The sequence below is a fragment of the Pygocentrus nattereri genome, chromosome 4, assembly GCF_015220715.1.
Source record: "Pygocentrus nattereri isolate fPygNat1 chromosome 4, fPygNat1.pri, whole genome shotgun sequence".
Lineage (NCBI taxonomy): Eukaryota > Metazoa > Chordata > Actinopteri > Characiformes > Serrasalmidae > Pygocentrus > Pygocentrus nattereri.
Window position 1 is genome coordinate 33160911 of NC_051214.1, and position 23672 is coordinate 33184582.

At 38.8% G+C, this 23672-nt stretch overlaps 1 protein-coding gene across 2 annotated transcripts in view; it reads right to left on the reverse strand.

Annotated features, from left to right (window-relative positions):
• Positions 1–23672, reverse strand: part of LOC108412110 (nesprin-2) — a 132918-nt gene that overhangs the window by 97048 nt on the left and 12198 nt on the right. The window contains exons 3-34 of one of the 2 annotated variants that reach the window (XM_037537746.1): positions 22937–22998; positions 21261–21356; positions 21073–21150; positions 20849–20941; positions 20178–20371; positions 18967–19166; positions 18759–18859; positions 18382–18471; positions 18114–18227; positions 17885–18022; positions 16636–16800; positions 16011–16123; positions 15762–15930; positions 15471–15567; positions 15195–15382; positions 13838–14011; positions 12934–13074; positions 12697–12792; positions 12394–12567; positions 12137–12295; positions 10813–11742; positions 9716–9850; positions 9187–9327; positions 6510–6658; positions 5940–6024; positions 4847–4956; positions 4517–4637; positions 3574–3716; positions 3336–3489; positions 2020–2621; positions 341–484; positions 76–226 (exon numbers count right to left, since the gene is read on the reverse strand). In XM_037537746.1, the coding sequence (XP_037393643.1) occupies positions 76–226; positions 341–484; positions 2020–2621; positions 3336–3489; positions 3574–3716; positions 4517–4637; positions 4847–4956; positions 5940–6024; positions 6510–6658; positions 9187–9327; positions 9716–9850; positions 10813–11742; positions 12137–12295; positions 12394–12567; positions 12697–12792; positions 12934–13074; positions 13838–14011; positions 15195–15382; positions 15471–15567; positions 15762–15930; positions 16011–16123; positions 16636–16800; positions 17885–18022; positions 18114–18227; positions 18382–18471; positions 18759–18859; positions 18967–19166; positions 20178–20371; positions 20849–20941; positions 21073–21150; positions 21261–21356; positions 22937–22998 (5507 nt within the window). The remainder of the gene's footprint in view (positions 1–75; positions 227–340; positions 485–2019; positions 2622–3335; positions 3490–3573; positions 3717–4516; positions 4638–4846; positions 4957–5939; positions 6025–6509; positions 6659–9186; positions 9328–9715; positions 9851–10812; positions 11743–12136; positions 12296–12393; positions 12568–12696; positions 12793–12933; positions 13075–13837; positions 14012–15194; positions 15383–15470; positions 15568–15761; positions 15931–16010; positions 16124–16635; positions 16801–17884; positions 18023–18113; positions 18228–18381; positions 18472–18758; positions 18860–18966; positions 19167–20177; positions 20372–20848; positions 20942–21072; positions 21151–21260; positions 21357–22936; positions 22999–23672) is intronic. The other variant, XM_017684013.2, reaches the window with a different exon arrangement.

Here is a 23672-nt window from a genome sequence, read left to right on the forward strand (position 1 = left end):
GTGGCTAATGCTGCCATCTACTGTACTCAAACAGGGTATTACAGTGTATGTGTGTAATAATGGTACAGGTCATACTCTGCCTATGAGCCGCTGAAGGTTGTCTTTGCCCATGTAGGAGGCCTGCTCACTAATGGTCTGCTCCGCTCTCTGGAGGGTGCTGCCCAGATGGCTGCGACAGCTCTGGAACTTCTTCAGGAGCTCTATCAGAGAAAGGCACTCCTCCTGACTACATGAGATGAAGCAATATGCATTATTCTCATGCAGTGACAGCTTCATATCTAATGTTTTCATTTACATATTGTAATAACTGCTGAATTATTTTGCTCCATAGTGTTCTTACCTTTCAGCTATCACTCTGTGTGTTTCCTTCCATTGTTCCTCCAGCTCTGTAAGGCCCGCTGTGTGTGCAGATGTATCCTGCAGACTCTGGATGTCAGAATGCAGAGCATCTAGCTTATTCTCCAGGTCTGTTAAACAACGCAATCTTGAGGACAGAGAGGGAAAAGATATAAAACAGATAATGATATCATAATATCAAAATGTTACACAATAGTGAAAAAAGAATTAGGTTTATTTATAGATATATAAATAAACCTTTAATTTATAATTTGTGGCCCTTAATGTAAAGTGTTACCCAGCACTTTAATGTGAGTAACGGTGTAGGCTACCTCTCATCAATTATAAACCTTTAATTAAACCTTTAATTTATAATTAGGTTTAATTATAGATATGAAAAAATATACAAATATAAAAAATTAAATGTTCACACGCAGGCCTGAAGAGGCATCTTTGCTTCAAAGATGATGTGACAGATGACAGATGATTAAAAAAACACAAAAATCTAACCTTTTCTGATCGATTTTTTAAAGTTTTTTTTAAATATGTGTTTTTTTAAATATGTGTAAACTGAATGTGTCAGTCAGAGGCTGCCCTTCATTTATTTAATTTCCAGTCAAAGCAGCCATTTGGTGCGGATTACTCACTTTTAGCATCAGAGCAAACAAAGAAAATATATATTTAACAGAAGTTACACAGAAGCCTCAACAAAACACATCTTTTTTTGTAATTAGTGTGTCCACCATTTGTCTTTTATTATAGCTTCCATTCTTTTTCCACATCTACAAAGTTCAGTCTTAGAAGCTGGTTGCATTTTCTGCGTAATACCAGACACATTCAGTGATATCCTTTCAGGCTCAGCATAATATTTTCTTGTCACAGTGGAAAAATGGAACGAAACACCAGTGATTTTTCAGATCTGAAATAAGAGCGGAGCTTGATTTTCTCCTCTCTCAAAGATGAAAGCTTAAAATATTATTTATGTGATGGTGACAGTTTTGGTGGCTTGCTAGGTCTTGCACAGATGCTAGGGGCCACCTTTTTATATATTTTAATAATTTTTTGAATTCCAGTTTTGGAAATATTCAATATGTCCCTTTGACTTTCTTATGTAAGTGGATCAGAAATATCTCCTTCAGTCATTTTAAATGCACAAGAAAGAACGTTGCAAGGCAGGTAAGACGTGTTTGGTTAGTTGTTTGGGTGAATGTTTTGTATGTCTTTAAAAGGAGAACATAATGTCAGTAACAGATCTGTGAACAACTTTTGTTAGGAGGACACAGCTGTAACTGGTTGCTTTTACAATTTGACAGATGGAAAAATGTTATATTTGGGTGTTATACTTGGGGTATGGGGTTTAGAGAATTTAAATTTATTGCTAAATATATTGTTTTTTTATAGGTTCCCTGCTTTTTGATGCTGAAAATGAACTTATGCTTAATGGTCGTTTTGACTGGAAATCAAACAAATGAAAGAACAGTCTCTAACTTTTGCATAGTACTGTACAGTCTATGGCTGTGCTACCGTAATTATTTTTTTCACATCACATTTCTCTGTGCATTCATATTGCGTGAATGTGACTCATCACGACACATGTGCAATAAGGCTTGTAATGTTAATACAGCCTAGCCATGTGACAGCATGGTGAAAAGTTTTGCAAGGACGCCTGCCACCCTTTCTAACCTGTGCTGCAGGGCAGGCAGAGTGGCCTCCTTCAGGCTCTGTCTCTCCAGCGTTCCCTGCACCTCCCTTAGAGCAGCCAGCAGGGTTACTTTCTTTTTCTTTTCCAGAACTCTTGCCCTCTGCTCTTCTTCCTCCTTTTTTTGTGATCCTATCATTCCTTCACATCCACTTGCCTCCATTTCTGCAGCACGGTTGAACAGTGTAGACACCATGGCCTGACAGCTGCTAGTCCTAGTACCCAGTTTCACACTCATCCCTGCATCCTGCAGCATGCAGTCTAACTCCACAGCTTCCTCCCTGGCTTGCTGAAGCCTCTCTCTGATAGATGCTGCTGATGATAATACAGGTGTCCCTGGTGTTGTGGACAGCTCCACATCCAGCTGGTGTAAGCGGGACAAGAACTGCTCCAGAGTCTGCAGTGCTGACCGCGCTCTCCCCAATCGATGGTTTAGCTGCTGCAGACGGTGTGTGCAGTTTTGAATGGTTTGCTGTAGAGGCAGATTGTTTTGAAGTTCAGCCTCATTCAGGCCTGCAGAGTTGGCCACTTTACTTTCAGACTCAGCCACGAGCCTCAGTTCTTTTTTAATGTGCTCTCCCAGAAGCTGAGGAGAAGAATAAAGCCAGTAAGCAAGGTTGCTACTATATTCACACTTTCAAAGAGAATTAGTACATAGGCAAATATAGAATATGAGGATGCAAGTGACAATGTGAAACTGCGCTTATAATATTTGAAAGTGATGATTTGGCAAAAAACACCTCAAAGTCAATCAGCCAAGGCACATTTGGTGTCTGAAGTTTGCTTTCTTTGTCTTGCACAGGAGATACCCTGTGACAGCCCAATGTAGATAACAAGTAATGGAAGCATAGACCTGTTAGCATCAGACAAACTAGATTTATTACTTGCATTAATGAAGTAACATAAATTCTTATATTCTTGACTCCATGTTCAGTTAAGTAATCTCAAGTACACTTATGTGGTTTTTGACACGGTATGACACAGAAATATAGACATTATTGAGCCTTAAAGATGGATGTGACTACTGTTTTAGCTACACATTTTACAGATAATATTGCATCAGAAAACAAACAAGAAAGTATATTTGAAATAATGCAATTCAAGCTTCCATATAAAATGTTTTGTTTCATTGGTTACATTTAGAAAATAAGGAATTCAATTTTTGTCAGATACATCACTCTAAGGGGCTTAGCAAAATCAGGCTGCTTTGCTGTATAATCTTTTTAATATTTTGTTATATAACACCTGTATAATAAGTTTATAAGACCTGTATAATTATTTCATAAGCACATTGCTGTACCTTTAAGCCGCCATGTAGAGCTCCAGGATCAATGAGGGCAAAGCCAGTGATGTCCACAGGTTTTTGAGCAAGTTGGTTAAGCTGATCAGAGATCATTTTGATATGAACATCAACTGGCTCTAACAGCTTCAAAGCATTCTCTAATGACTTCATCCTATAAAATGAAAAACACTTTTTTGCATTTTGTGATACAGTTAAGTGGCCAATAATTGTGTACTTTTGTGTGTGTGTGTGTTACCTGGCCTGAAAGCAAATCTGCTGTCCCCTCCACTGCTGAATGAGCTGTACTCTTTTTGACTCAACAATGCAGCCATCCTCCATGTGTGGAGAGCTCTGGAGGTCAAGTTCCATCCAAAGAGCCTCTGTCTGCTGCGCCAGTGTCTATACACACAGCATATAACATTTATCAATCTGTTCTAGAATGACATTATCCTACTTTTTTTTATTGCAATCAAAAAGCATTACCCCTTCACTGCATGGTGTTGCCATATGGTAACAAAGCTTTACTTTTGCCATTTTTTTGGCCAACTACAATTTAAACTGAAAAAAGAGTGCTAAAATGTGTACAATTGTTTAACCTTTCCTGATCACATGATTTTCAGTAGCAGTTTGTGCTTCTTACACACACACAGGTCTAGCATCTACAACACTCTAAAAGTGCATATAATTCCATATTGATACACTATAGAAAAAGGAAACAGTTATTTCTTTTTCATAAATACATATAAATGCTATCTAATTTATATAAAGTGATCAAATACAATTGGTACCCTATAGCAACAGCATGTGATAATGCAACTACAATCTGCAAAGCACAAAATGTCAAAACAAAGCCACTGGCCACACCTGACACTGAAATTTTTACAACTTCTTATATTCCAAGTTAATCATTTTATTATTATACTTTTCATGCATCTCTAATCCAAAAAATTCAATAGAATAGTTTATTGTCCGTTTCATTTACATAAAACAAGAAATTTTGTCTGTGGTACTGGCACATGGTAACATTACAACATGCAGACAAAACACACTAAAAATGTGGCAGTTGTATGAGCGCGCAGGTGTGGCAAAAGAGCACATTAATTTACTTAAATTCTATGCAAAATAAAAGTAAATGCATTTGCAGTCAAATAAATGCTTTTTTGCTAAGACGTAGCACTTGATAATGATTAGTGGAAAACCTGGAGTTCTTGCAGGTGTGTGCTTAGGGTGGCAGGTAAGAGGCTGGAGCTTGTAGGGAACTCTCTTCTCAGCTGCTCAGTGTTCATCTGTAGCTGCTTCTGGAAAGCTGAGTGGGCAGCACTGTGGGTGTGATAAAACAAAACAAACATTGTTGCAGAAAAGCCAAAAATGCATGCCTCTTACTAAGAAACCCACAGATGAAACATCACATTTTCTTTAGTTTTCATTACTTTTTTATTAGAGGTGTTAATACATTAAACATGCACAAAGAAATAAAAGCGTCAAAAGTGCTCCTTCCTGAATGCACAGCTAATATGAAAGGGAATTACCTGCTGTGAACTTCTTGAGAGGCGGTCCCCTCTTCCTGTGCTTGACCAATGTGAATAATAGTCCTGTTGGGCGTCTGTTTGGTCTCCACACTGTAGGCCTGAATGATGCCCTGCAGGAGTGAGGCAAGATGAGGCTGAATTATAGGGCCATCAACTCCCAGAGCAAATGAGTGTGCTGTGCAACAACCCTATCCAATTACAGTGGATTAACTCCAACAAGCTGCTGCTGAGCTTAAGAGGGTCATCCACAGCCAATCAGGGATGGCAATTTCTTGTGAGGACCATCATAAAGCTTAGACACTCTGAAGTATGGGTACAGGAACAAGCAATCATCCGATGAATGTAAACACTAAACATTGTGCATGTGTCACAACATGTATTTTATGCATACTAATGAAGGTTCCACAAAGGGGGCATAGAGATAATAAATGCTTAAAAAAGTAATATAAAACCCTTCTATTGAGACTTTTTTGTGCAAACAACAGAAATGTGAAATGTCATGTTCATAAAATTGCCAATTACAGTTATTTAAAGAGGAATTCCTACAATATTTTCACACTTCAGAATAATGTGTTTTCTTTGGGTAAAGTTTTCTATTTCTATTACACATGCATGTATCTCTCCTTTGTGAATGAATTTTTAAAAAATAAGTCCAAATCTCAAAACCATAGTAAAATAATGTCACAGACATCAGGCAGCATAACTGTTTTGTGTAATAACTGCATTCTGTAGCTGTTAGAGACATTACCTTCACATCAATTTTTTTTTTTTTTACATCAAAACACTTGAAATAATTTTGTTTACATCTTAACAACTGAATTATGCAGTTCTTTCCCTTTAATATTTTCTTGAAATGTAGAGATTTAGAGAAGTATATCGACACTGTAATAAAAAGAAAACTGCCCTTGACATTTTGCAAACATTTAATAATGAATGGACTGTATAAACAGAAGTTTCAAAGATTTTATTTTTTTTATTACAGCAAAGGTTTTCTTATGGAACTGACAACATACAAATGCCCACATGCACAAACACACACATGCACGTGCAACCACACATATTTATATATATGCACATGTCCATGCACATGTACCTGTGAGTGTACTTGGCTTAGTGATTGGTCAGCAGGCAGTCCAGTCTCTCTCAGCAGGGTGCTGTCCTGGGCTTGCTCCCCCCTACTGAGAACACACACATACACATCAACCTACACAAACGGCATGGGCCAGGCCATCAGGCAATCAGGCCATAACAAAGAGCATGTGCAAGAGCATAAGTAGAACATTGAACAGTGACAGATATTTATTTTCATTTTAAATGTAGCACACATTAATAACCAACATATAATATCCAGCCAATCAGGGACGGCAATGTCTTGACCATCAGAACGTATGTATAAATGTATATATACACACTTTTTGTGTGTGTGTGTGTGTGTGTGTGTGTATGTACATAAAAACACACACACACATACACACACAAAGTGAGGTAATCTGTTCAGAAAATAATGCCCTGCTTTGAGTCATAAAAAGTGAACCACTCTCCAAAAGAGCTAAGGGACATTTCTTTTGGGTACTATTGGTCACTATTGCTTTAAACAAACCTTCCTTTGTGGATTTCTCCAGATCCACTACTGTGCAACACTCAAAACCACTCCAGGCCTCACCTGTGCTGATACTGAACAGTTTCCAGCTTGTCCCCGCTCTCTCTCAGATTGGTGGTGGCCAGACAGGAGCTAGCTGGGTGTTTCAATGTCTCACTAAGCCCCCGCAGAACCTCCAGACGCCCACTAGTTTCTTTGACTGAGGAACATGCCTGGAGGTAGAAGCACAACATGATGTGCATGAAAGCTGCAGCACACTATAGTGCTGCAGAATCTCCATTAAGAATGTTTGTTTGTCTATGGTTGAATCTTTAAATCATGGTGTGATAAATACAACATACATTGGGGAAAGTACAGTATTAGGGTGGTAATGTGCCGCTCTGGTAGCAAGTAGCTGTAACTCAATCCGCAAGTGCAGGGCTTTGTGCACAGGTGTCTGTACGATGACCATTTCGAAAGTGAGGTGAAAATCTCATTAGAGGTAATACGACTTGTTAATGTGGCTAAGTGAAGTGATTAGATAGCAACGCTCATGCCAAGTGTTTACTAAGGCAAGGAGGCAAAGGTGTTACGCCTTACAATCTGCCCAGACATGCACAACAGCCATCAATCATAACTGCCCTAATCTGCTTCTGACTGGCTTCATGATAGAGCACATGAGGAATTTTTAGGAGCTCTACCAAATCAGTAATTAGACTTGGGAGGTATTCCAGAAATATCTTAAAGCAGAGTTATTGTTCCATGATGGTAAAGATCTATCATAGGTATAATATTTCCCTTACGATGCTTTTTTTTGTACACTTTGGATGTATTTTTACATGTTTCTTCAAACTGCTGCCTGTTGAGACAAGATGCACCCCCAAATATGCATTTCTTTTCATTATCTCTATGGTACGATCTAGGCATGAGACACTTGTATTGACATTCCTACTTTAAAAATCCTAAATTGTTCATTCACATTAGACACTCAACCTCAATAAACTGTATACTGCACTGTTTGCATTACATGCATGTACTGTATGCTTTTGTTAATTAGCTTAACACATCATCTACAGGATACTTAAATCTGCTATTTTTCTGCACACTTTAGTGCATCATCATCATAATAATAATAGTAATAATAATAATAACAAGAAGAAGAAGAAGAACAGTATGTTAACTTAGTTTGACTTAGAAATTCAATTACAACTGTAGCACTTAAACATTTCCAGCTGCGTTTACATTGTGTGAACATCATTGCATATGGTACTGCTTTACTGTAGGGCACTGTTCATCAGGTTACATAATGCCTACATAAACTCAAAATTATCACTGATATAAACCTACTTAAACATTTATAAAGACTCAGTAAGCATCTGTGACAAATGCTGCTTTTGGTACCTTTGTCAAGTTAACATTTAATTAATTTAACACCTTTAATTTTATTTATTTATTTTTTTACTTACATTGTGTTGTGTCATATTTCACTTTGCTCAATCTGCTTGACTGTCATGTCAGCTTCCAATTTTCTGGGAAGGCTTTCCACAAGATTTTAGAGTGTGTCTGAAGGAATTTGTGCTCATTCAGTGAAAAGAGCATTTGTTAGGCTTGATGTTGGATGAGAAAGCCATCAACATTCCAATTTATCCAAAGCATGTTCAGTGATGTCAGGGCTCTGTGCAGGCCACTGGAGTTCCTCCACAACAAACTTGTCAAACTACATTTTTATTTACTTTGCTCTGTGCACAGTCATGCTGAAACAGGAAAGGGTCTTTTTCAAACTGTTGCCACAAAGTTGCAAGGATATAACTGTCTAAAATGTAGCATTTTAGACAAATGCTGTAATATTTACTTCACTCTTCACTGGAACTAAGGGGCCCAAACCCTAAAAAACAGACCATTATCCCTCCTCCACCAAACTTTACTGTTGGCACTATGCTTTCTGGCAGGCAGTATGCTGGCATCATCCAAACCACATTCATCCGTCTATCAGCAGAGTGCTAGATAACGAAGCATGATTCATCACTCCAGAGAACACGTTTCCACTGCTCCAGAGTCCAGTGGTGGCTTTATACCACTCCAGCCGACACTTTGCACTACACAAAGTGAACTCAGACTTGTGTGCAGCAGCTCTGCCATGGATACCAGTTGTAATACAACAGAAATGCAAGCGATTTTTACATGCTACATAATTCAGCACTTAGCAGCTTCACTCTGTAAGCTTGTGTGGTCTACTCCTTCGTGGCTGAACTGTTATTGCTCTTAGCCTCTTCCATTTCACAATAATATCACTTACTGTTGACCAGGGCAGATCTAGCAGAACGGACATTTCACAAACTGGCTTGTGCTAAAGGTATTTTATGAAGGTTTCATGTTTTCAGTCAGCAAGTAAAATCCATTATACTGCCAGTGTTCATTTATGAAGACTGCACAGCTGTGTGCTTGATTTTGTACATATTTTAGCAACAGGTGTGACTGAAACACCTGAACTCAATCATTAGGAGGAGCCCACATACTTTTGGCCATATAGTGTAGGTGGCAGGTAGCCTTATTAACACTGCCCTACAGTGTAGATATACCAAATTAATTTTGGACAGGCACTGTTATGACAGTGACTGTATAAATGTAGACATGTGAAAAGAAGGAAAGAAGATTGTAAAGAAGATTGCATGCCTACTGGAGTGAACAGTAAGCAGAATCAGTGGTGGTGGTGTATAGCTGATGCAGGGTATACAGATGAGGACATGCGTTGTTAGGGTACCTGTTCATGGCACACTTGGTCTGGAACACAGGCAGTGTTAGTGTCTATTTCGCATTTCAAAATGGCCATGTTAATCGACTCCCTTCGCTGAACCTCTCGCCACAAATCAGGCAGAAAGAACTCTATTGCTGAACGCACAGCCTAGGCAGTAAGACAGAGTAGAGGCTTTTAGATTCACCTCAGCATCAACCTAAACCGCATAAATAATTATGACAGCAAGTTATGCCATGCATCTGCAATGTTCCAAGATCTCAGCAATTTTACATATCCTACATCCAGACACATGATACTGACAGTGAACTAGCACTTTCTGGCTCCCCCAACTGAACATTCAAGTGAGCTACAACTATAGTATACAAATGTATAGTATACAAACGAATGACAAAAACAATCTAAAGTCCAAACCAATCACAAGAATCCACTGACTCTTATAAATCCACTCAGTGCAGAGAGTTCTGCTGTCAACCCTTTGCTTCAATAGATTAAATTTAATGTCAGTCCTGTGCAACAAGTTACTTATTTTATATACCTCCCACTGGGCCATGACAGACACAGAAAGATCCTCCATGACTGCGAGTTGAGCCTCAGAGCAGAAGGCCCCGACTCCTTCTACAGCCTCGAGGAACTCTTCTAACACTGCTGGCTTAAGCTGTCGCAGTGCCCCCTAGAGGTAGAAAAGATTAATACAATATTAAACTACATGGAAAAGATGACACTGCAAAATTCAAAGGAACACTCTGAAAAATAAAGGGTTCTTTGGAGTGATCTGAATAAAAAAGGAATGATGAAAACAATGATGAAAGAACCATTTTTATAAATAATATGTGTGAAACAGAACAGAAAACATTTAACTGAAGCACCAACAACTAAGTAATTAAATAAGTACTTCATTGCACATTGTCTTTATTTCAGCTTCCATTCTTTTCAGAGGACAGCTATGTAATGTTTGAATTTACAGCACATTGAAAGTTATTTTACAAGTGTGTTCTTCTTTTTTATGTTTCATAGCTGTCATAACAAATCTTCTTACAGTACTCTGCAAAAGTCAGAGACCACCCTTCATTTATATGTCTAATCAAAACACCCATTAAGTTATTCATTTTACAGTATCAAACATATTTAAAAAAGAGAATTATACATACACATCACCAAATTAACATTGTATCAAATATATGAGCATTTAGTGTCCATCCCTTTTATTACTTTTATTACAGCTTCCATTCATTTCAGCTTGTTTTCAAATCTGGTTCCATTTTCTATTTCTCACAGTCCAAGTTATCCCAAACACATTCAAAGACAATGAGGTCTAGGCTTTGGGGTGGTCACTTCATTGCTCTGAGTATGTCAGCTGTCCTTTCTGCAAATTTACTATTCTCTTCCACAGTTATTAATAGGTGTCCTATTTTTTCACTATATTTTGATCATTTTCAAGCTTGTTTTTGCATTTACACTGACCTTCTCCTCCTTTATGCAATTGGATTATGTTATATCAGAAATATATCCTAAATAATCAATAACATATATTTTATACAATAAACTGATGGGCAGTCTTTGACTGCTGCACAGTTTGTTATGTTAAAAAAGAAAGTAGTAAAGAACTACAAGATTATTTTTTTCTGGATTCACCTGCTTCCTCTTGGCTTGCTCTTCAGATATTACTCTGTTGCTGAAGATGATGATGACCTCTTCTATGTGTTTGTGCAGACGCTGTTTGGCCCTCTCCATCCGACTCCTAGCCATGGCCTGAGCTCTAGAGTACACTTCAGTCTGTTCAGGGATCTGGGTAGGGCCTTGAGTTTTGCCTTGGCCTCGCTGTCTTTGGCGTGCTCCGGGGCTCAGAGCTTTAGTCTTGGCCTGGGCTTGTTTCGGAGTGTGAGGTGAGATACCGTGCAGGGTGTGTGTGGGTGTGTCACCCTGCGTATGCAGCTTGGTTTGGGCTTGCGGTGGTGCCTTGGCATGTGGGTGTGTTACCTCCAGAGACTGGGGAAAGAGCTGAGCCTTTTCAAGAAGGCCATGTTGCTGATGTAGGGTAGTAGTTGTGGTTTGAGGCTTGGACTTGTATTGAGCATCAGTATGTTTTTGTTCTGAAGTCATCGGTTGAATACTGCACATGTTTTGTGAGCTGGTGTCAGAGACGGATGAGCCTGGACACTGTTGAGGTGTATCCAATAACATCCTGCTTTGACTCTGGCCTATAGTTAAAATCTGAACCTTTTTTCCAATCTCTTGTTTTCCCAGAAATGATGAGATCACAGCTGGGCTTTGTTTAAGGACACTGGGCTCGTCCGGATTATCCAAAGAGAGGACCTGAGTTTGCGTGCCAGATATGGTTTTTGTGTGTTTCTCTACCTGAAAACAGCCATAACTCTGTTGGCTTTCTGGCTGAGTACGACGTTCTTGTGGAGCTTTGGAAGTCTGAGTCTCAAGTCTCTGTAAGGTTCCTGCTTGAGGCTCTGGAGTAATGTACGCACGAACAACAACCTTTGGAGGAGGCTGATCACCTTCAGTCTCTCCTTCACGTTTTACTTCCATACAGCTAAGGGTGTCTATAATATCCTAATAAAGAGAGAATGGGGAAAAGAAGGTGTTTAACAGGAGTCGAGATGCAAAAATTCTGAACTCTTTCCCTGCAGTATGATCTTACACATGTCATCACTGTCATAACCAGGCTTCTAATATTTAATTCATACAATTCACAGCAGTTACTGAATTATGTTTTAACAGTAATATCTGAGTAGTTTCTAATTCTATTTATTATACATGCCATTTTATTTGTGTCTTTATCTAACCAAGGACAGGGCTTCAAATTTGCTTTGGTTCGTATCCCTATTCATCTGTGGCATGTTCATTTAACTATGTTTATCTGTGCTGTCCCTGTCAAATTAGTAAATATAATAAATATGAATTGAAATAAGAAGCTGTGCGTTAAATAGTTGTCTTTAGTTGCTACCTGGCAGTGTTTGACTGTGCATTTTGCTCTGTCTTGTAGAGTAGATATGCTAAGATAGGGCAGGGAGGAGCTCCTCTGCGCACTTTCCAATGTAGACTGCAGAGCCTGTGCCTCCATCTCCACCTGGCTTTCCAGCTGCAGCCCTCTGCTGATCAGCTTCTATAGCGAGAGCATACTGCATTCTGTTCTGTTTTGAATCCAAGTTCAGTATGAAATGTAATAAAATGAAAGAGAAATGTATTGATTTTTTTGCTTACTTTAACTCTGGGGTGAGGCCCCTGGTGCTTGTTTTGCCACTCCTTCAACTGCTGGCAGACCTCTATAGCCTCAGTACTCCAGTGACCCAGCTCTGCAAGCCTGCCTTCCAGCAGAGACGCGCCCCTCTGCATGCCCTCACAAGCCTGCTCCACCTTGCTGAGATCCTCCCTCATCTGCTCACAGTAACACACAAACAAACTGATAGGTAATTCACACTGGGCTCAGATAAAAATTTCAGATAAATACTTTATCTCTAATAGGGTAAAGAAGTGTGATTTTTTTTCAAAAGTGTTTGCTGTCACCTCTAGAAGTGTGGTTTTAAGTTTCTGCAGTGCCTCCTCACTGAATTCTGGAGATAAAGAGTCCAGATCTAACTCTGATATCTTCTTTACCATGACCTAGAAAGTGGGTGACAGAATAAGACAGACACATAATGTAAATATATAAACAGAACAGTATTACCATAGTATTGAAAGGCTACAGCAACTCTCTGTGTTAAACCTAGGCCTTCTGAGATGAAGAATGGTGGCATGTGTTACCCGCAGTTTCTTTCTGTATTTGCGCAGAGCTCCAGATGACACTTCCACAGCCTCTCTCAGGGTCCACCCTGCCTCTTGCAGCAGCATCTGTGTGGCCTGACCACATGGAGCTACACTACTAGGCTGCTGAGGTGACACTGCCTGCAAAGTATGGGTGAAGGCCTTAGCAATAAAATACTCTAATTACATGCAAAAAGATTAAGTGTAGGAACCAACCAAATTTCAATTTACAGATTTGTCAGCACCAGCACAGCATGCCTGATAAAGCACCCATATTGTAGGCAGCCATATCTAGTATTAAGAGAATAAATCATTCAAGCATTGCAATAATTTCATACTCCAATTTCTTCAGACATCCACCCAACCCTACACTTTCATGTGAAGAGAACTAACGACAAATAAAAAAACTGAGAGAGGTTTTTTTTTATTTTTATTTCATTTTTTTATTTTCCCCTTCATTGTAGTTGACTGTTAAAAATGAAAAAAACAAAACAAAAAAAAAAACAAAAGCTATTAAGAGACAAAATGTACCTGGAAGGTGGCTAAAAGTGGAAAAGTGATTGTCTCTCAAAATAAAGAATTAAAAAAAAAAAAAAAAACTGCTGAAATGCTTGAAAGCCCCAGACTTTGTAAGTATCTGCTGTTTAAAGAGTTTTAAAAATGTGACAACTAAAATAGATAAATACATCTGTTGTTAAAATGCTGTTCTATTCAATATCAGTATCAGTGAAAATATTTTCATATCAGTTGGTCTGTAATCAAAAGCTCTGCTGAACATAAGACAAGAGGCTATTTTAAGCAAACTGATTGAGTTTTTGGTTAAGACATTACTTTTTGTGCAGTTTCTTGAAGGACAAAAACCTCTCTGGGCAGCCTGAAGAGGCACCTCTCCCTTTATACTCACAAATTTAGTCCTCTTGATGAAGTCAGCCCACTTTGTATTGAGTCTACTGAGTTCATCTGCCAGGGAACAGCTTGTGGAGCTCTCTGTCACCTCAATCAAGTAGTTCCCTGCTTCATTCAGCCTGGCCTGGCAAGAGCTCCGTTCAGATAAGCTGAGGTCTTGTCTGGAGGTCTGCTGCATGACAAACAGACATGATAGAAGAGCTACTAAAGTTTCAAAAGAATAGGATTTCCAAATAAATTCCAAAGATTATCTCTACATCTCACCTGACCATCTACTTAAAGAACAGATAATAATACTGTACATAAAAACTCTAATTAAGGTTTTGCATGTTATTAAAAAAAGACAAATGTGTATGTAAAGTTCATATTAGAAGAAAATGTTCTGTCTATTGTTTAAAAAGACAAATGAGTAATGGCAACTCAATATAAAAAAAGTTTATATACAGTAGTGCCAAATCAGAGACTACCCTTTATTTATTTATTTTTTTTTATTTAAAAAAAATTAATCAAAGGATACAGAGAAAATGGGACTCCTGACAATTGTGCAAAAACTGATAGAGCACTAAAACAGTCACGAAAAGATAAACAACACTTTTTTTTATTTTTGAGAGGCAGAAAACAATAAAGCTCAACTCTTCAGATCTGAAAAACCCACAGGTGTTTCTGTCCATTCCTCCACTGTGAGAGGACAACACTATGTGTCTAAAAAATGTGTAGCAGTCAGCCAAAGCTTTTACTGAGGAAAGCAAATAGACAAAACAAGACAGGAAAATCTGCATTAAAACACAAAAACTGGACATCTGATATCTGTGATTATGAACCAACTTCCAAGATTAAACTTAGACTGGAACTGTGGAAAAATATCCCTGTAGATTTTTTTTGTAACTGAAAGCAAAAGATCTCCAAAAGATGGAAACTATAATAAAGAAAATAAAGAGTGGATACACAGTTTCTGTAAAATAATTTTCAGTTTTTTTTCCTGACACTGAAAAAATGATTAAGTTGTACATGATGGTTGTTTTTGGAATTTAAATAAATGAATGGGTGGTCTTAGACTTTGCACAGTACTTTTTAAAAAAGACAAATCTTAGAGACAAATCAATATCCTTTAGAAGCATGGCACAAATTTGAGTATTAACATCACTTTTCCAGAGATGGCAAACATATGGTAAGCTAATTGTACAACACATAAACCCAGTCCAGGGCTTTTAAATTTGGTTAAATTCCACTATAAACCAGTCTGGCTCCAAGACTACCACCAATACTACAGGCAATGCAGATGTTTTCAGCAAGCCCCACCCCCCGCCTTAATGGGTTAAACACACTCATTTTTGTCTAGTCAGCTGAATCAGTACCTCTTTCCCTGCAGTCTGAGTTTGTCCCTCTAGGAAGACCTGTAGAGAGTATGAGCAGTCTTTGTAGGATTCCCATTCAGCCAGCACACGGCCCATAGTGTCCTTCACTGCAGCTGCTGCTTCTGAGCTTATTTCTATCTCCCTTTCAGCCTCCTTCACCTGCCTGCTCACTGCCCCAGAGGCCTCTGCTGCAGAACAGAAAACATCAGGATAGCATTACCTATATCTTACAGAAAAAAAACAGTTTCTTTCTATTTATTTAGCAGATTCACTCACCCAGGGCTGCCTTGTTTGTGTATGTACTGGCAGTCTGTTTCAGTTTATGAAGAGCTGCTTTTAGCATAGACAACAGGTCTTGTGTGTTGATACTATCCTAATTCAACAGACAACAATGAACACTCATAAAAAAACAACAAAAATCCATGCAGTTTGTAAAGTCCTAACTAGTGGCAAGTTTCTGTACAAAATTTAACAAGGAAAATTTCAGATGTCAAACATGTCTTTGGTGTGGTAAAGAGTAAATCGTGAACATTTGATTTGTTGTCCCAGCACTGCAATATGACCTACATGCCAGTCCTGCATCAAGGACAGCACAGCCTCCTGAGAGCCATAGGGTCCTCTCCAGGACTTCAGCTTGCTCTTGAGATGGCCTAAGAGCTCATGGACATGGTGCCACCGCTCCTGGTACTCCAGTTTTATGCCATGGTACTTAGCTGTCACTCTGGCATTGGTGAAACTATGGGAATGATAGTTTATATGAGTATGTGGAAAAGCAGTAAGAAGCCACTGATTGAAAGTTAAAAATTACATGCACACCGTCTCTTCATTTCTTCAAGCTTTTCAGCAGGGACTTGAGAGCTGGCGTCATCCTCTGGGTTGCAGAAATGATGAAGCGTGTCCAAGTGCCCACTCATGTCCCCTAGCAAGACCTGAATAACAAATATTAAATACACTATAAGTCCAAAGGTTTGTAGACAAAAGGTTTTCAGAAGGAACCAAAGGTTTCTTCCCCCTTTGTTGCAGTTACAGCCTCTATTCTTCTGGAAAGGCTTTACACTACTTGTTAGAAGTTTGATGAGTGGATGTGGCTACACTCAGTCAGGTACTGATGTTGAAGGAACAACTCTGGATCACAAAAACAATTCTACTGCTCCACAGCCCAATGCTGGGGGCTTTATACCCCTCTATGAGAGACCTGACATTGGGTATGATTACCTTAGGCTCAGGCGCTGCCGTTCCAAAGCATCTCATTCTATTGGAAATGCTTTTCTATGGAGATTATACAAGCTGTGTGTGTAACTAAACTCCAGTATCAGAAACGGATGAAAGTAGCTTAATTCACAAAGTAAGGATATCTGCATACTTTCGGACTGATAATGTAGGGGGATGTAATTGACAACAAAATTGAATTGAACTGAATTGAAATGGTAATCTTACAAACCTTGAGCTTCTCTTGCTTTTCCCTAGCATCTCTGGCTGCTCCTGCATGGTCTTCAGAGTCACCTTGCTCCTCAGACAGCACCGACTCCATATTGTGTAGCCATTTACCCAGAGTGTGTAGAGGAGCAGGCAGAGCTGCATCCAGTTCAGTTTTGTACTGCTGCAACTGCAATAAACAGGCTGTCATTGTGTACCAAAAGACTATAAACAACACAATGTGGCATAGTGCTACTGACAGGTGGATAAAAGCTTCTGACAGCTACAAAGAAGGCACCGTTTTTATTGACAAATAAAGAACACACATTACTTAAAAAATTTTAGATTTTAAATCATTGTGTAACAAACTATTATGAGAAAACATATCCAGTCACCTTTTACTGTTAATGTGATGAAACAAACACAAAAGCACTTATGGCTAGCCTGCAGTACATATTAATCGGTATGATTTTGAGGCTGATTTGCCATCTCAGGCAGTCACAAAACGTGTCCCAATTTTAAGATGTTCTCCAACTATTATCTTCTTGTTGTGTGGGGTGTGTATAATCCAATCATTACCATTTTGTTCCCTAGACAGAACCAGCATGGTTTCATTCATGGTGATTCTCCCATATGAAACACTGTACTGAGACCATTAACCAATGACAGCTGTGCTGTAGTATAGACAAGCTGAATGGAAAGATATACATAGATATTTTTCTCCCCTTTTTACATTTCTATATTCCAACATAACTATCACATTCATCTAGCTGTTGTCTACCTTTTTTATACAGATCTAAAGTCACATTTGTTCCTAAGAAATTCTTAAGTCCTTTGAGACTGGACGGTTCAACGGGTTACTAATTTTTTGGCATTATCTGACAGTTTGTAGTGTTTTGTTCTTGGCAATTGTTGTTTTGTGGAGGGCTTTGTTAATTAAAGGACAACTAAAGACTACAATTAGTGGTATCTTGTGAAGTATCTCATGATTTCAACATCATGTAGGATTGGAATAATGCTGTAGTGTGGGCTAGGCATTAGCAAAAAGAGAGAGTAAATAGAAATAGTTTGCTCAAAAACTATCATAGTGCATCCATCAAAAAACAGCCTCAGGTTTCTTTTACACAGTGAAAGGACACACGGTAGCACATATGAAGCACTTCCACATGTTTGTTCATTTTAGTATGTCCAGCGATGGTATATATGCATCCCAACTACCTGGGGGGGCAGACACTCCAAATATAGTATGTGTACACACTTATACTACAACTCACCCTCCCCTCCATAAGATCCCATGCCTTTCTCAGTGTGAGTTGCTCCTCACTGAGTTTTGCACTACGCTTCACTGCACTCAGCATTGACATCACAGGCCGTCGCTGCTCATAAAACGACCCTATAAAGGTCTGGAATGCCTACAAAAGATTCAAGTACAAATGAGGCTCAGACAAATCAACATATGTACTGACAGAAAAGATTCAAAAGACAATGAAGTGTTAAACTTACCTGATATCTCTCTCCGTACCCTTCACCATCTGTCGAGGACCATACATCCAGCAGTTCCTCATGAGCTTGCTGAAGCCAGCAGGTCATTTCTCTGACCTTCAGATTGGGCGATGCCTATGAGCATTTTGAAAGAAACAGAACTGGACATCGTTATTTTGACATGGCTAAACTCCACAGCTTAGTAGAATTCTAGGTATTTTGATGTTTACTTTGAAATGGCTTTGCAGTAGAATCATGCTTGCTTCTACTATACGTTTTGCAATTTTACCTGACACAAGGGGGAAGCCAACACAGCAGGTGTGAAGTGGGTGGGAAGACTGATAGGAGAAAGGCACTTGGGAAAGAGTAGAGTTTGCAGCTATAGCCAAGAAATAACAGAAAAAGTGAGCAAAAAGAGGAAAATGTTAGGGGTTAGGCTCAGAGGTAGGGAAAGAGACTAGAAGACAGAGCAAATAAGAACAGAAAATTTGAGACAAATCTACAGCTTTACATAAAAGATGAAAGATCAGTTGGAGCTTACATATACTGAAACAGATTAAAGGCTTCCCAGACATTAAATCCAGAATAAACTGTACTGACAATGGGAAATCTAGGGCTTGTTTACCCTGTATCCAGAAAACCTGCCAACATCTTTTTAAATCTCACCTCAAGGTCATCATCTGCTGAGGGCAGATCATTGGAGTATTGCAGGAACTGAGCCACATAGGTCATGATGGACTTCTCATCTGGGTTACTAATGTCAATATCTGAGAATGGACATAAGAGAAGATGTCTTATACAATGCCCTCTTCTTAAATTACATGAAAATTATACAAACTGAAGTTCATAACAGATAGCTTCAATTGACACTCACCCTCAGGTTCAAGCAGTCTGGATATTCCCAGCTCCTGCTGGGCTATAATGAAGGCCTCTTCCAGGTTTTGGAGGTTGCTCCTGGTTTCAGTTAAGGAAAGGTCCACCAGGTCTGGTCTTAGGGAACAGACGATGGCCAAGAATGCCACACCGCTCCTCCAGCTTGACTTGAAATCTTTTACACTGACGGAGCAGCCCACTCTGGGAAGAAAATGGTAATAGAGAAAAATGAAAGAAAATACAGGGCAGCAGGGAGAACCTGGTAATGTAGAGAAGTAAACTGTCACTGTTATATAAAGACCTCATTACTCAGCGGCTTTTAACACTTGACAAATAAACTAAGAGAAATTGCCCCAATGTACGTTCAATAAAATGCTACATTCACATATATTAAAGATAAGCATATTTCCATTTAGGAGATGTAGTGGAGCACAAAAGCCAAGAGACAAACCTTCATTTATACAGTTTCCAATCCAAACAGTTTTTGACTACAAGTTATTCATTCACATGAGAAAATGGGACTCCTAACAACCATGCAAGACCTGGTAGACCACCAAAATTGTCATCATTAGACAAACTGCAATGAAAGTTTTCATCTGTGAGAGAGAGGAGAAAATCAAGCTCCACTTTTGCTTCAAATCTGAAAAAATCCACAGGTGTTTCTGTCCATCCTTCTACTGTGAGAAGAAAACTCAACATTATGAGTCTGAAAGGATGTGTAGCTGTCAAGAAGCTGTTACCATAAAAAGGAAATAGTTCTCAGAAGAATTAACTGACCACCAGAGTCCAGATCTCAACATAATCAAATGCGTCTAGGATTACTTGGAAGCAGAAAATGCAAACAACTTCTAAGGCTAAATTTTGGAAGCGTGGAAAATTTTCCTACATATTTGTTTGAAAAACTGAAAGAGAGACAAAAAGGTGTAATGGAAGATGTAATAAAGGTAAAGGATGGACACGAAATACTCAAAAATGTGATATGTTAATTTGTTGACAATTATCTATAATTATCAGTTAAATGCGACTTTTTGATTAGACATGAAATAAATGAAGGGTGTTCTCTGACTTTTGCAGAGTACTGTAAGAGGCTTTGTTATGACAGCTGTAAAACATGAAAAAGAAAAACAGTGATTCATAAAACAACTTTAAATGTGCTGCAAATTTAAACATCAGAATGTTTTATTTTGAGAATATGAGCAGGTGGCTACTCACTTCCGACACTGGTCCCGCACCCACAACAGCAGGGCCTTTTTAGCAGAGAGACGAAAGCGTGTATGCAGCGGTGATGCTCTGTGTGGGACAGGACTTCCTCGTACAGGGGTACCTGGTGCTGAATCTTGACTGGACAGAGACTCCAGAGAGGAGGAGCGTGAACCAAAAGAGAGAGTGCTGGCTAACTCCTCTATCTGCAAAATTCACAAAGCATTACACTTAGAATGATGATCTTTGGAAATTACCATAGAACAACACCTTAAATGTTATGCATATTTAGCTTGAGCAGCTGAGATGTGATATCAGCTATGCTTTGTTCTCATGACAATACCCTTGCCGTGAGTGCTACAAAACAAGCATATTTTCTTTGTACCTCAGTGACTGAATAGAATAATCATAGTTTGATCCCAAGTGCCCTGACCCAATTTATTCAGAGTGTACTGAAAGAGATGAATCACAATAAGCCTTTTGATAGAGTGAAAGCATCCATTTCAACAGGAGGTTCCAGCCTACATCACTGAATAACATGACACCTCCACTACTCCAAATAACACTATGGTGCTTGTAATCTGAGGCTGGATGAGTGAAACTAGAATCTACCCTAAAGCAAACATGAGTCACATGATGTAGTCCTTCAGGTAACACTTACTGAAAACATATAGGATACTCACATGACAGTGCAAGATAATGGTCCATACCAGGCCCAAGATAATAGAAGGTTTTCCTTCTATGATGTCTGGGATGTTGATGTTCACCAGCTTGATCTGATAAAAAACATTTAACATTTAACTCCTGTGTACAGATATATTTCACATAATAACTTCACTTATACTTTCACATTATTAGGGAGAGTGCAGTGCAGTATGATTCAACAGATATGTTACAGAGCCCTCACTGATTTATTTTTTAAGAACTTCAAGGCAGTTTCAACATTGCCTCTCTGCTGGAAGACTCCATGGCCCTTCTCTCGTTTCTGTGAGGAGATCAACAAAGTCAACTGTATGTTACGGCAATGAATTCTCTTTAAATGTATGTATACCACTTGGTATTATTGATCATACTCAGGTAGGCTTTGAGACTAACCATGCGCTGACCACTCATGACCTCTAGAAGGTCCAGCAATCGAGTTCCATCACTAAGATCTGCAAAGAGATCCTGTACCAATGAGGGAGACGTCCTCTGGAAAAGAGAAATCACAGCACTTTTTGTTCGTACAATGAGAAGAATAAGAGGCGGCATCTGAAATTCCAAGTCATTTTTTCTTTTACAGACAGGCTGCATATCTTATCATCTTTCATAAATAGGGCTGGGAAATGAAAAATCGATAGTTTTATGGTACTGATGACACTGCTACAATTGTTCTATACCAAATTTCCTTATCTAAGTGGTGCATTTCATCAGCATCCATGAGCCAATATGCATGTTTTTTTTCCAAAATGTAGTCTGATGGGCAGCTGTCTAAAACACATTCTGGCACAGTAGTTACAGTAGTAAAGAAAACTTAAATTAAAGGAAAACAGTGAAAAAAACTACAAGAAAATCATAGTCTTCAACCATTTATCCCAAACTTCTACACCTAGTGCTCTAAATGGAAATACACTGGTTAATTACCCAATCTCTGCCATTCTATATACTGCCAGTTATTATTGTAATTATAAACATAAATGCATGCTCCTCAGTCTAGTGTTATGTTTATAATTTAATTTTCTTTTTCTCTGGTTCATTTAGCTACCATGATGTAGCCTAGTTGGCTCCCTATAGTGATGTTTCTTGGATTTAATGCTTGCTAGCTGGCCTCTTTAATCTGTACCCAATACCCCCCTAATGAAATACATTTCATTTACTTTTGCATGTCCTGTTTAGTTTATAATTCATTGTGGTCAGTAAATATACCAACTGCCAGCACCTTTTTTGGTTTAAGTCAAGTCTCAAAAGAAAGTCTTAAGACAGCTCAAAAGAAAAAACTCATCCGATGCCAATGAAAATGGTAAGAAATGTAATTCATCTTGCTTTCTTGTAATATATAAGAGGAATCCAAAAACACTGAGTTCCTGCATCCTTGTGCCTTTTTTCCACTTGAAAACATGAAAGTAAGTGAAACCAACAAAGCTCTTTAGATCATGGTCTTTAGACCTAAGTCTTAGTATCAGTACTGGTCTCATTTTCAAATAATATTTCAAATAATACTCTACTTATTCTGTAGAAGCAAATATTACAATTTTCTCCTACGAAGTATCATGCTTACGAAGTATCATGCTTAACAGCTCATAACTAAATTACAGAAGCAGGATTACTGCAAACCCACATATTATCACATGTACAGAGTCAGCTAAAGTGGAAGAGGAGAAGGCTGCTGTGTCATATTACAGACCGTCAAAGTGGGCCGCTGCTTGGGCTCCATAAATAATCCATAAAGAATAAATAAACCCTCTCATTTACTTGAAGACCTCACTCCCGGCAGTGAGTCAGCACTTCAGGCAGGGTCACTGCATTATTGGACATTGTCTAACAGTTGCTCGTTGGATGAACTGAGTAGTAATGCATTAGTTATAGCATAAAGGAAATATACACTAAGTACAGTACACTGTCTGTTCAGCTTTTTCAAGACTTCAAGACTCACAGAAAGAACGTAGCTCTGCTAGTGACCCACAGTACTGCTCTTGCCTTTCACACACCAGGCCTCCCGTCTGACAAAACACTGACCAATAATTTCACATTAAGGACAACTATATGCAGCTTTACAGCTTTTCATGGTTTACCTTGGAAAGCTGAGCATTGATCCAGTTGGTGAATGTCCTCTTCTGAACCTGTTCCTGTTCCACTGCAGAAGACAAGAAACACAGCCATGGAATCAGATACAGTAAGAACAAAACTGACACATTAACATGAAATCCATGGGGCAGAAGGCCAACACTGCCAACGCTGAATGTGCTAAGTGGTTTCTATATGGTTTCTCAAAGTCAAGTGAAGCTTTACTCTGGCTTTAAAGTAGAGTATATCCATGCAGAAATATGTAGATGTGTCGCCAAAACAGAGCTTTGTGGCTTCGAAGATTAAAGAAGCCAACTCATACAGTAACTTATTATTAAGCTCAGAACAGAAATGGCTCATCTACTGGAAACCTGGCTCAATACACAAGCCTTTGAGGAGTGAATGAGTTCAACTTCACATCGAGGTACATAATTGAAGCCATTTTCCTGTATCTTGCCTGCATTGTTGTAGCTTCAGACACCTTCTCTCCTTGCAACACTATATCTGATTACAGCTCTATAGAGGAGAAAGCAATCTCCCATCCACCCATCAGTTGTTATATGTACTGTATGAGTTGAAAAAAGGTGCTTAAAAAGACATTTGTTAGAGTGAAGAACCTTTTAAATACCTTCACATCATGTAAATGTTCTATACCAATTTAAGGGTTTCTCCAAGAGCCGTTGCATGGGGGGGGGGGGTTCTTAAAAATTCGTATGCTTCTCATGTTACACTTTTTTTTTAAAA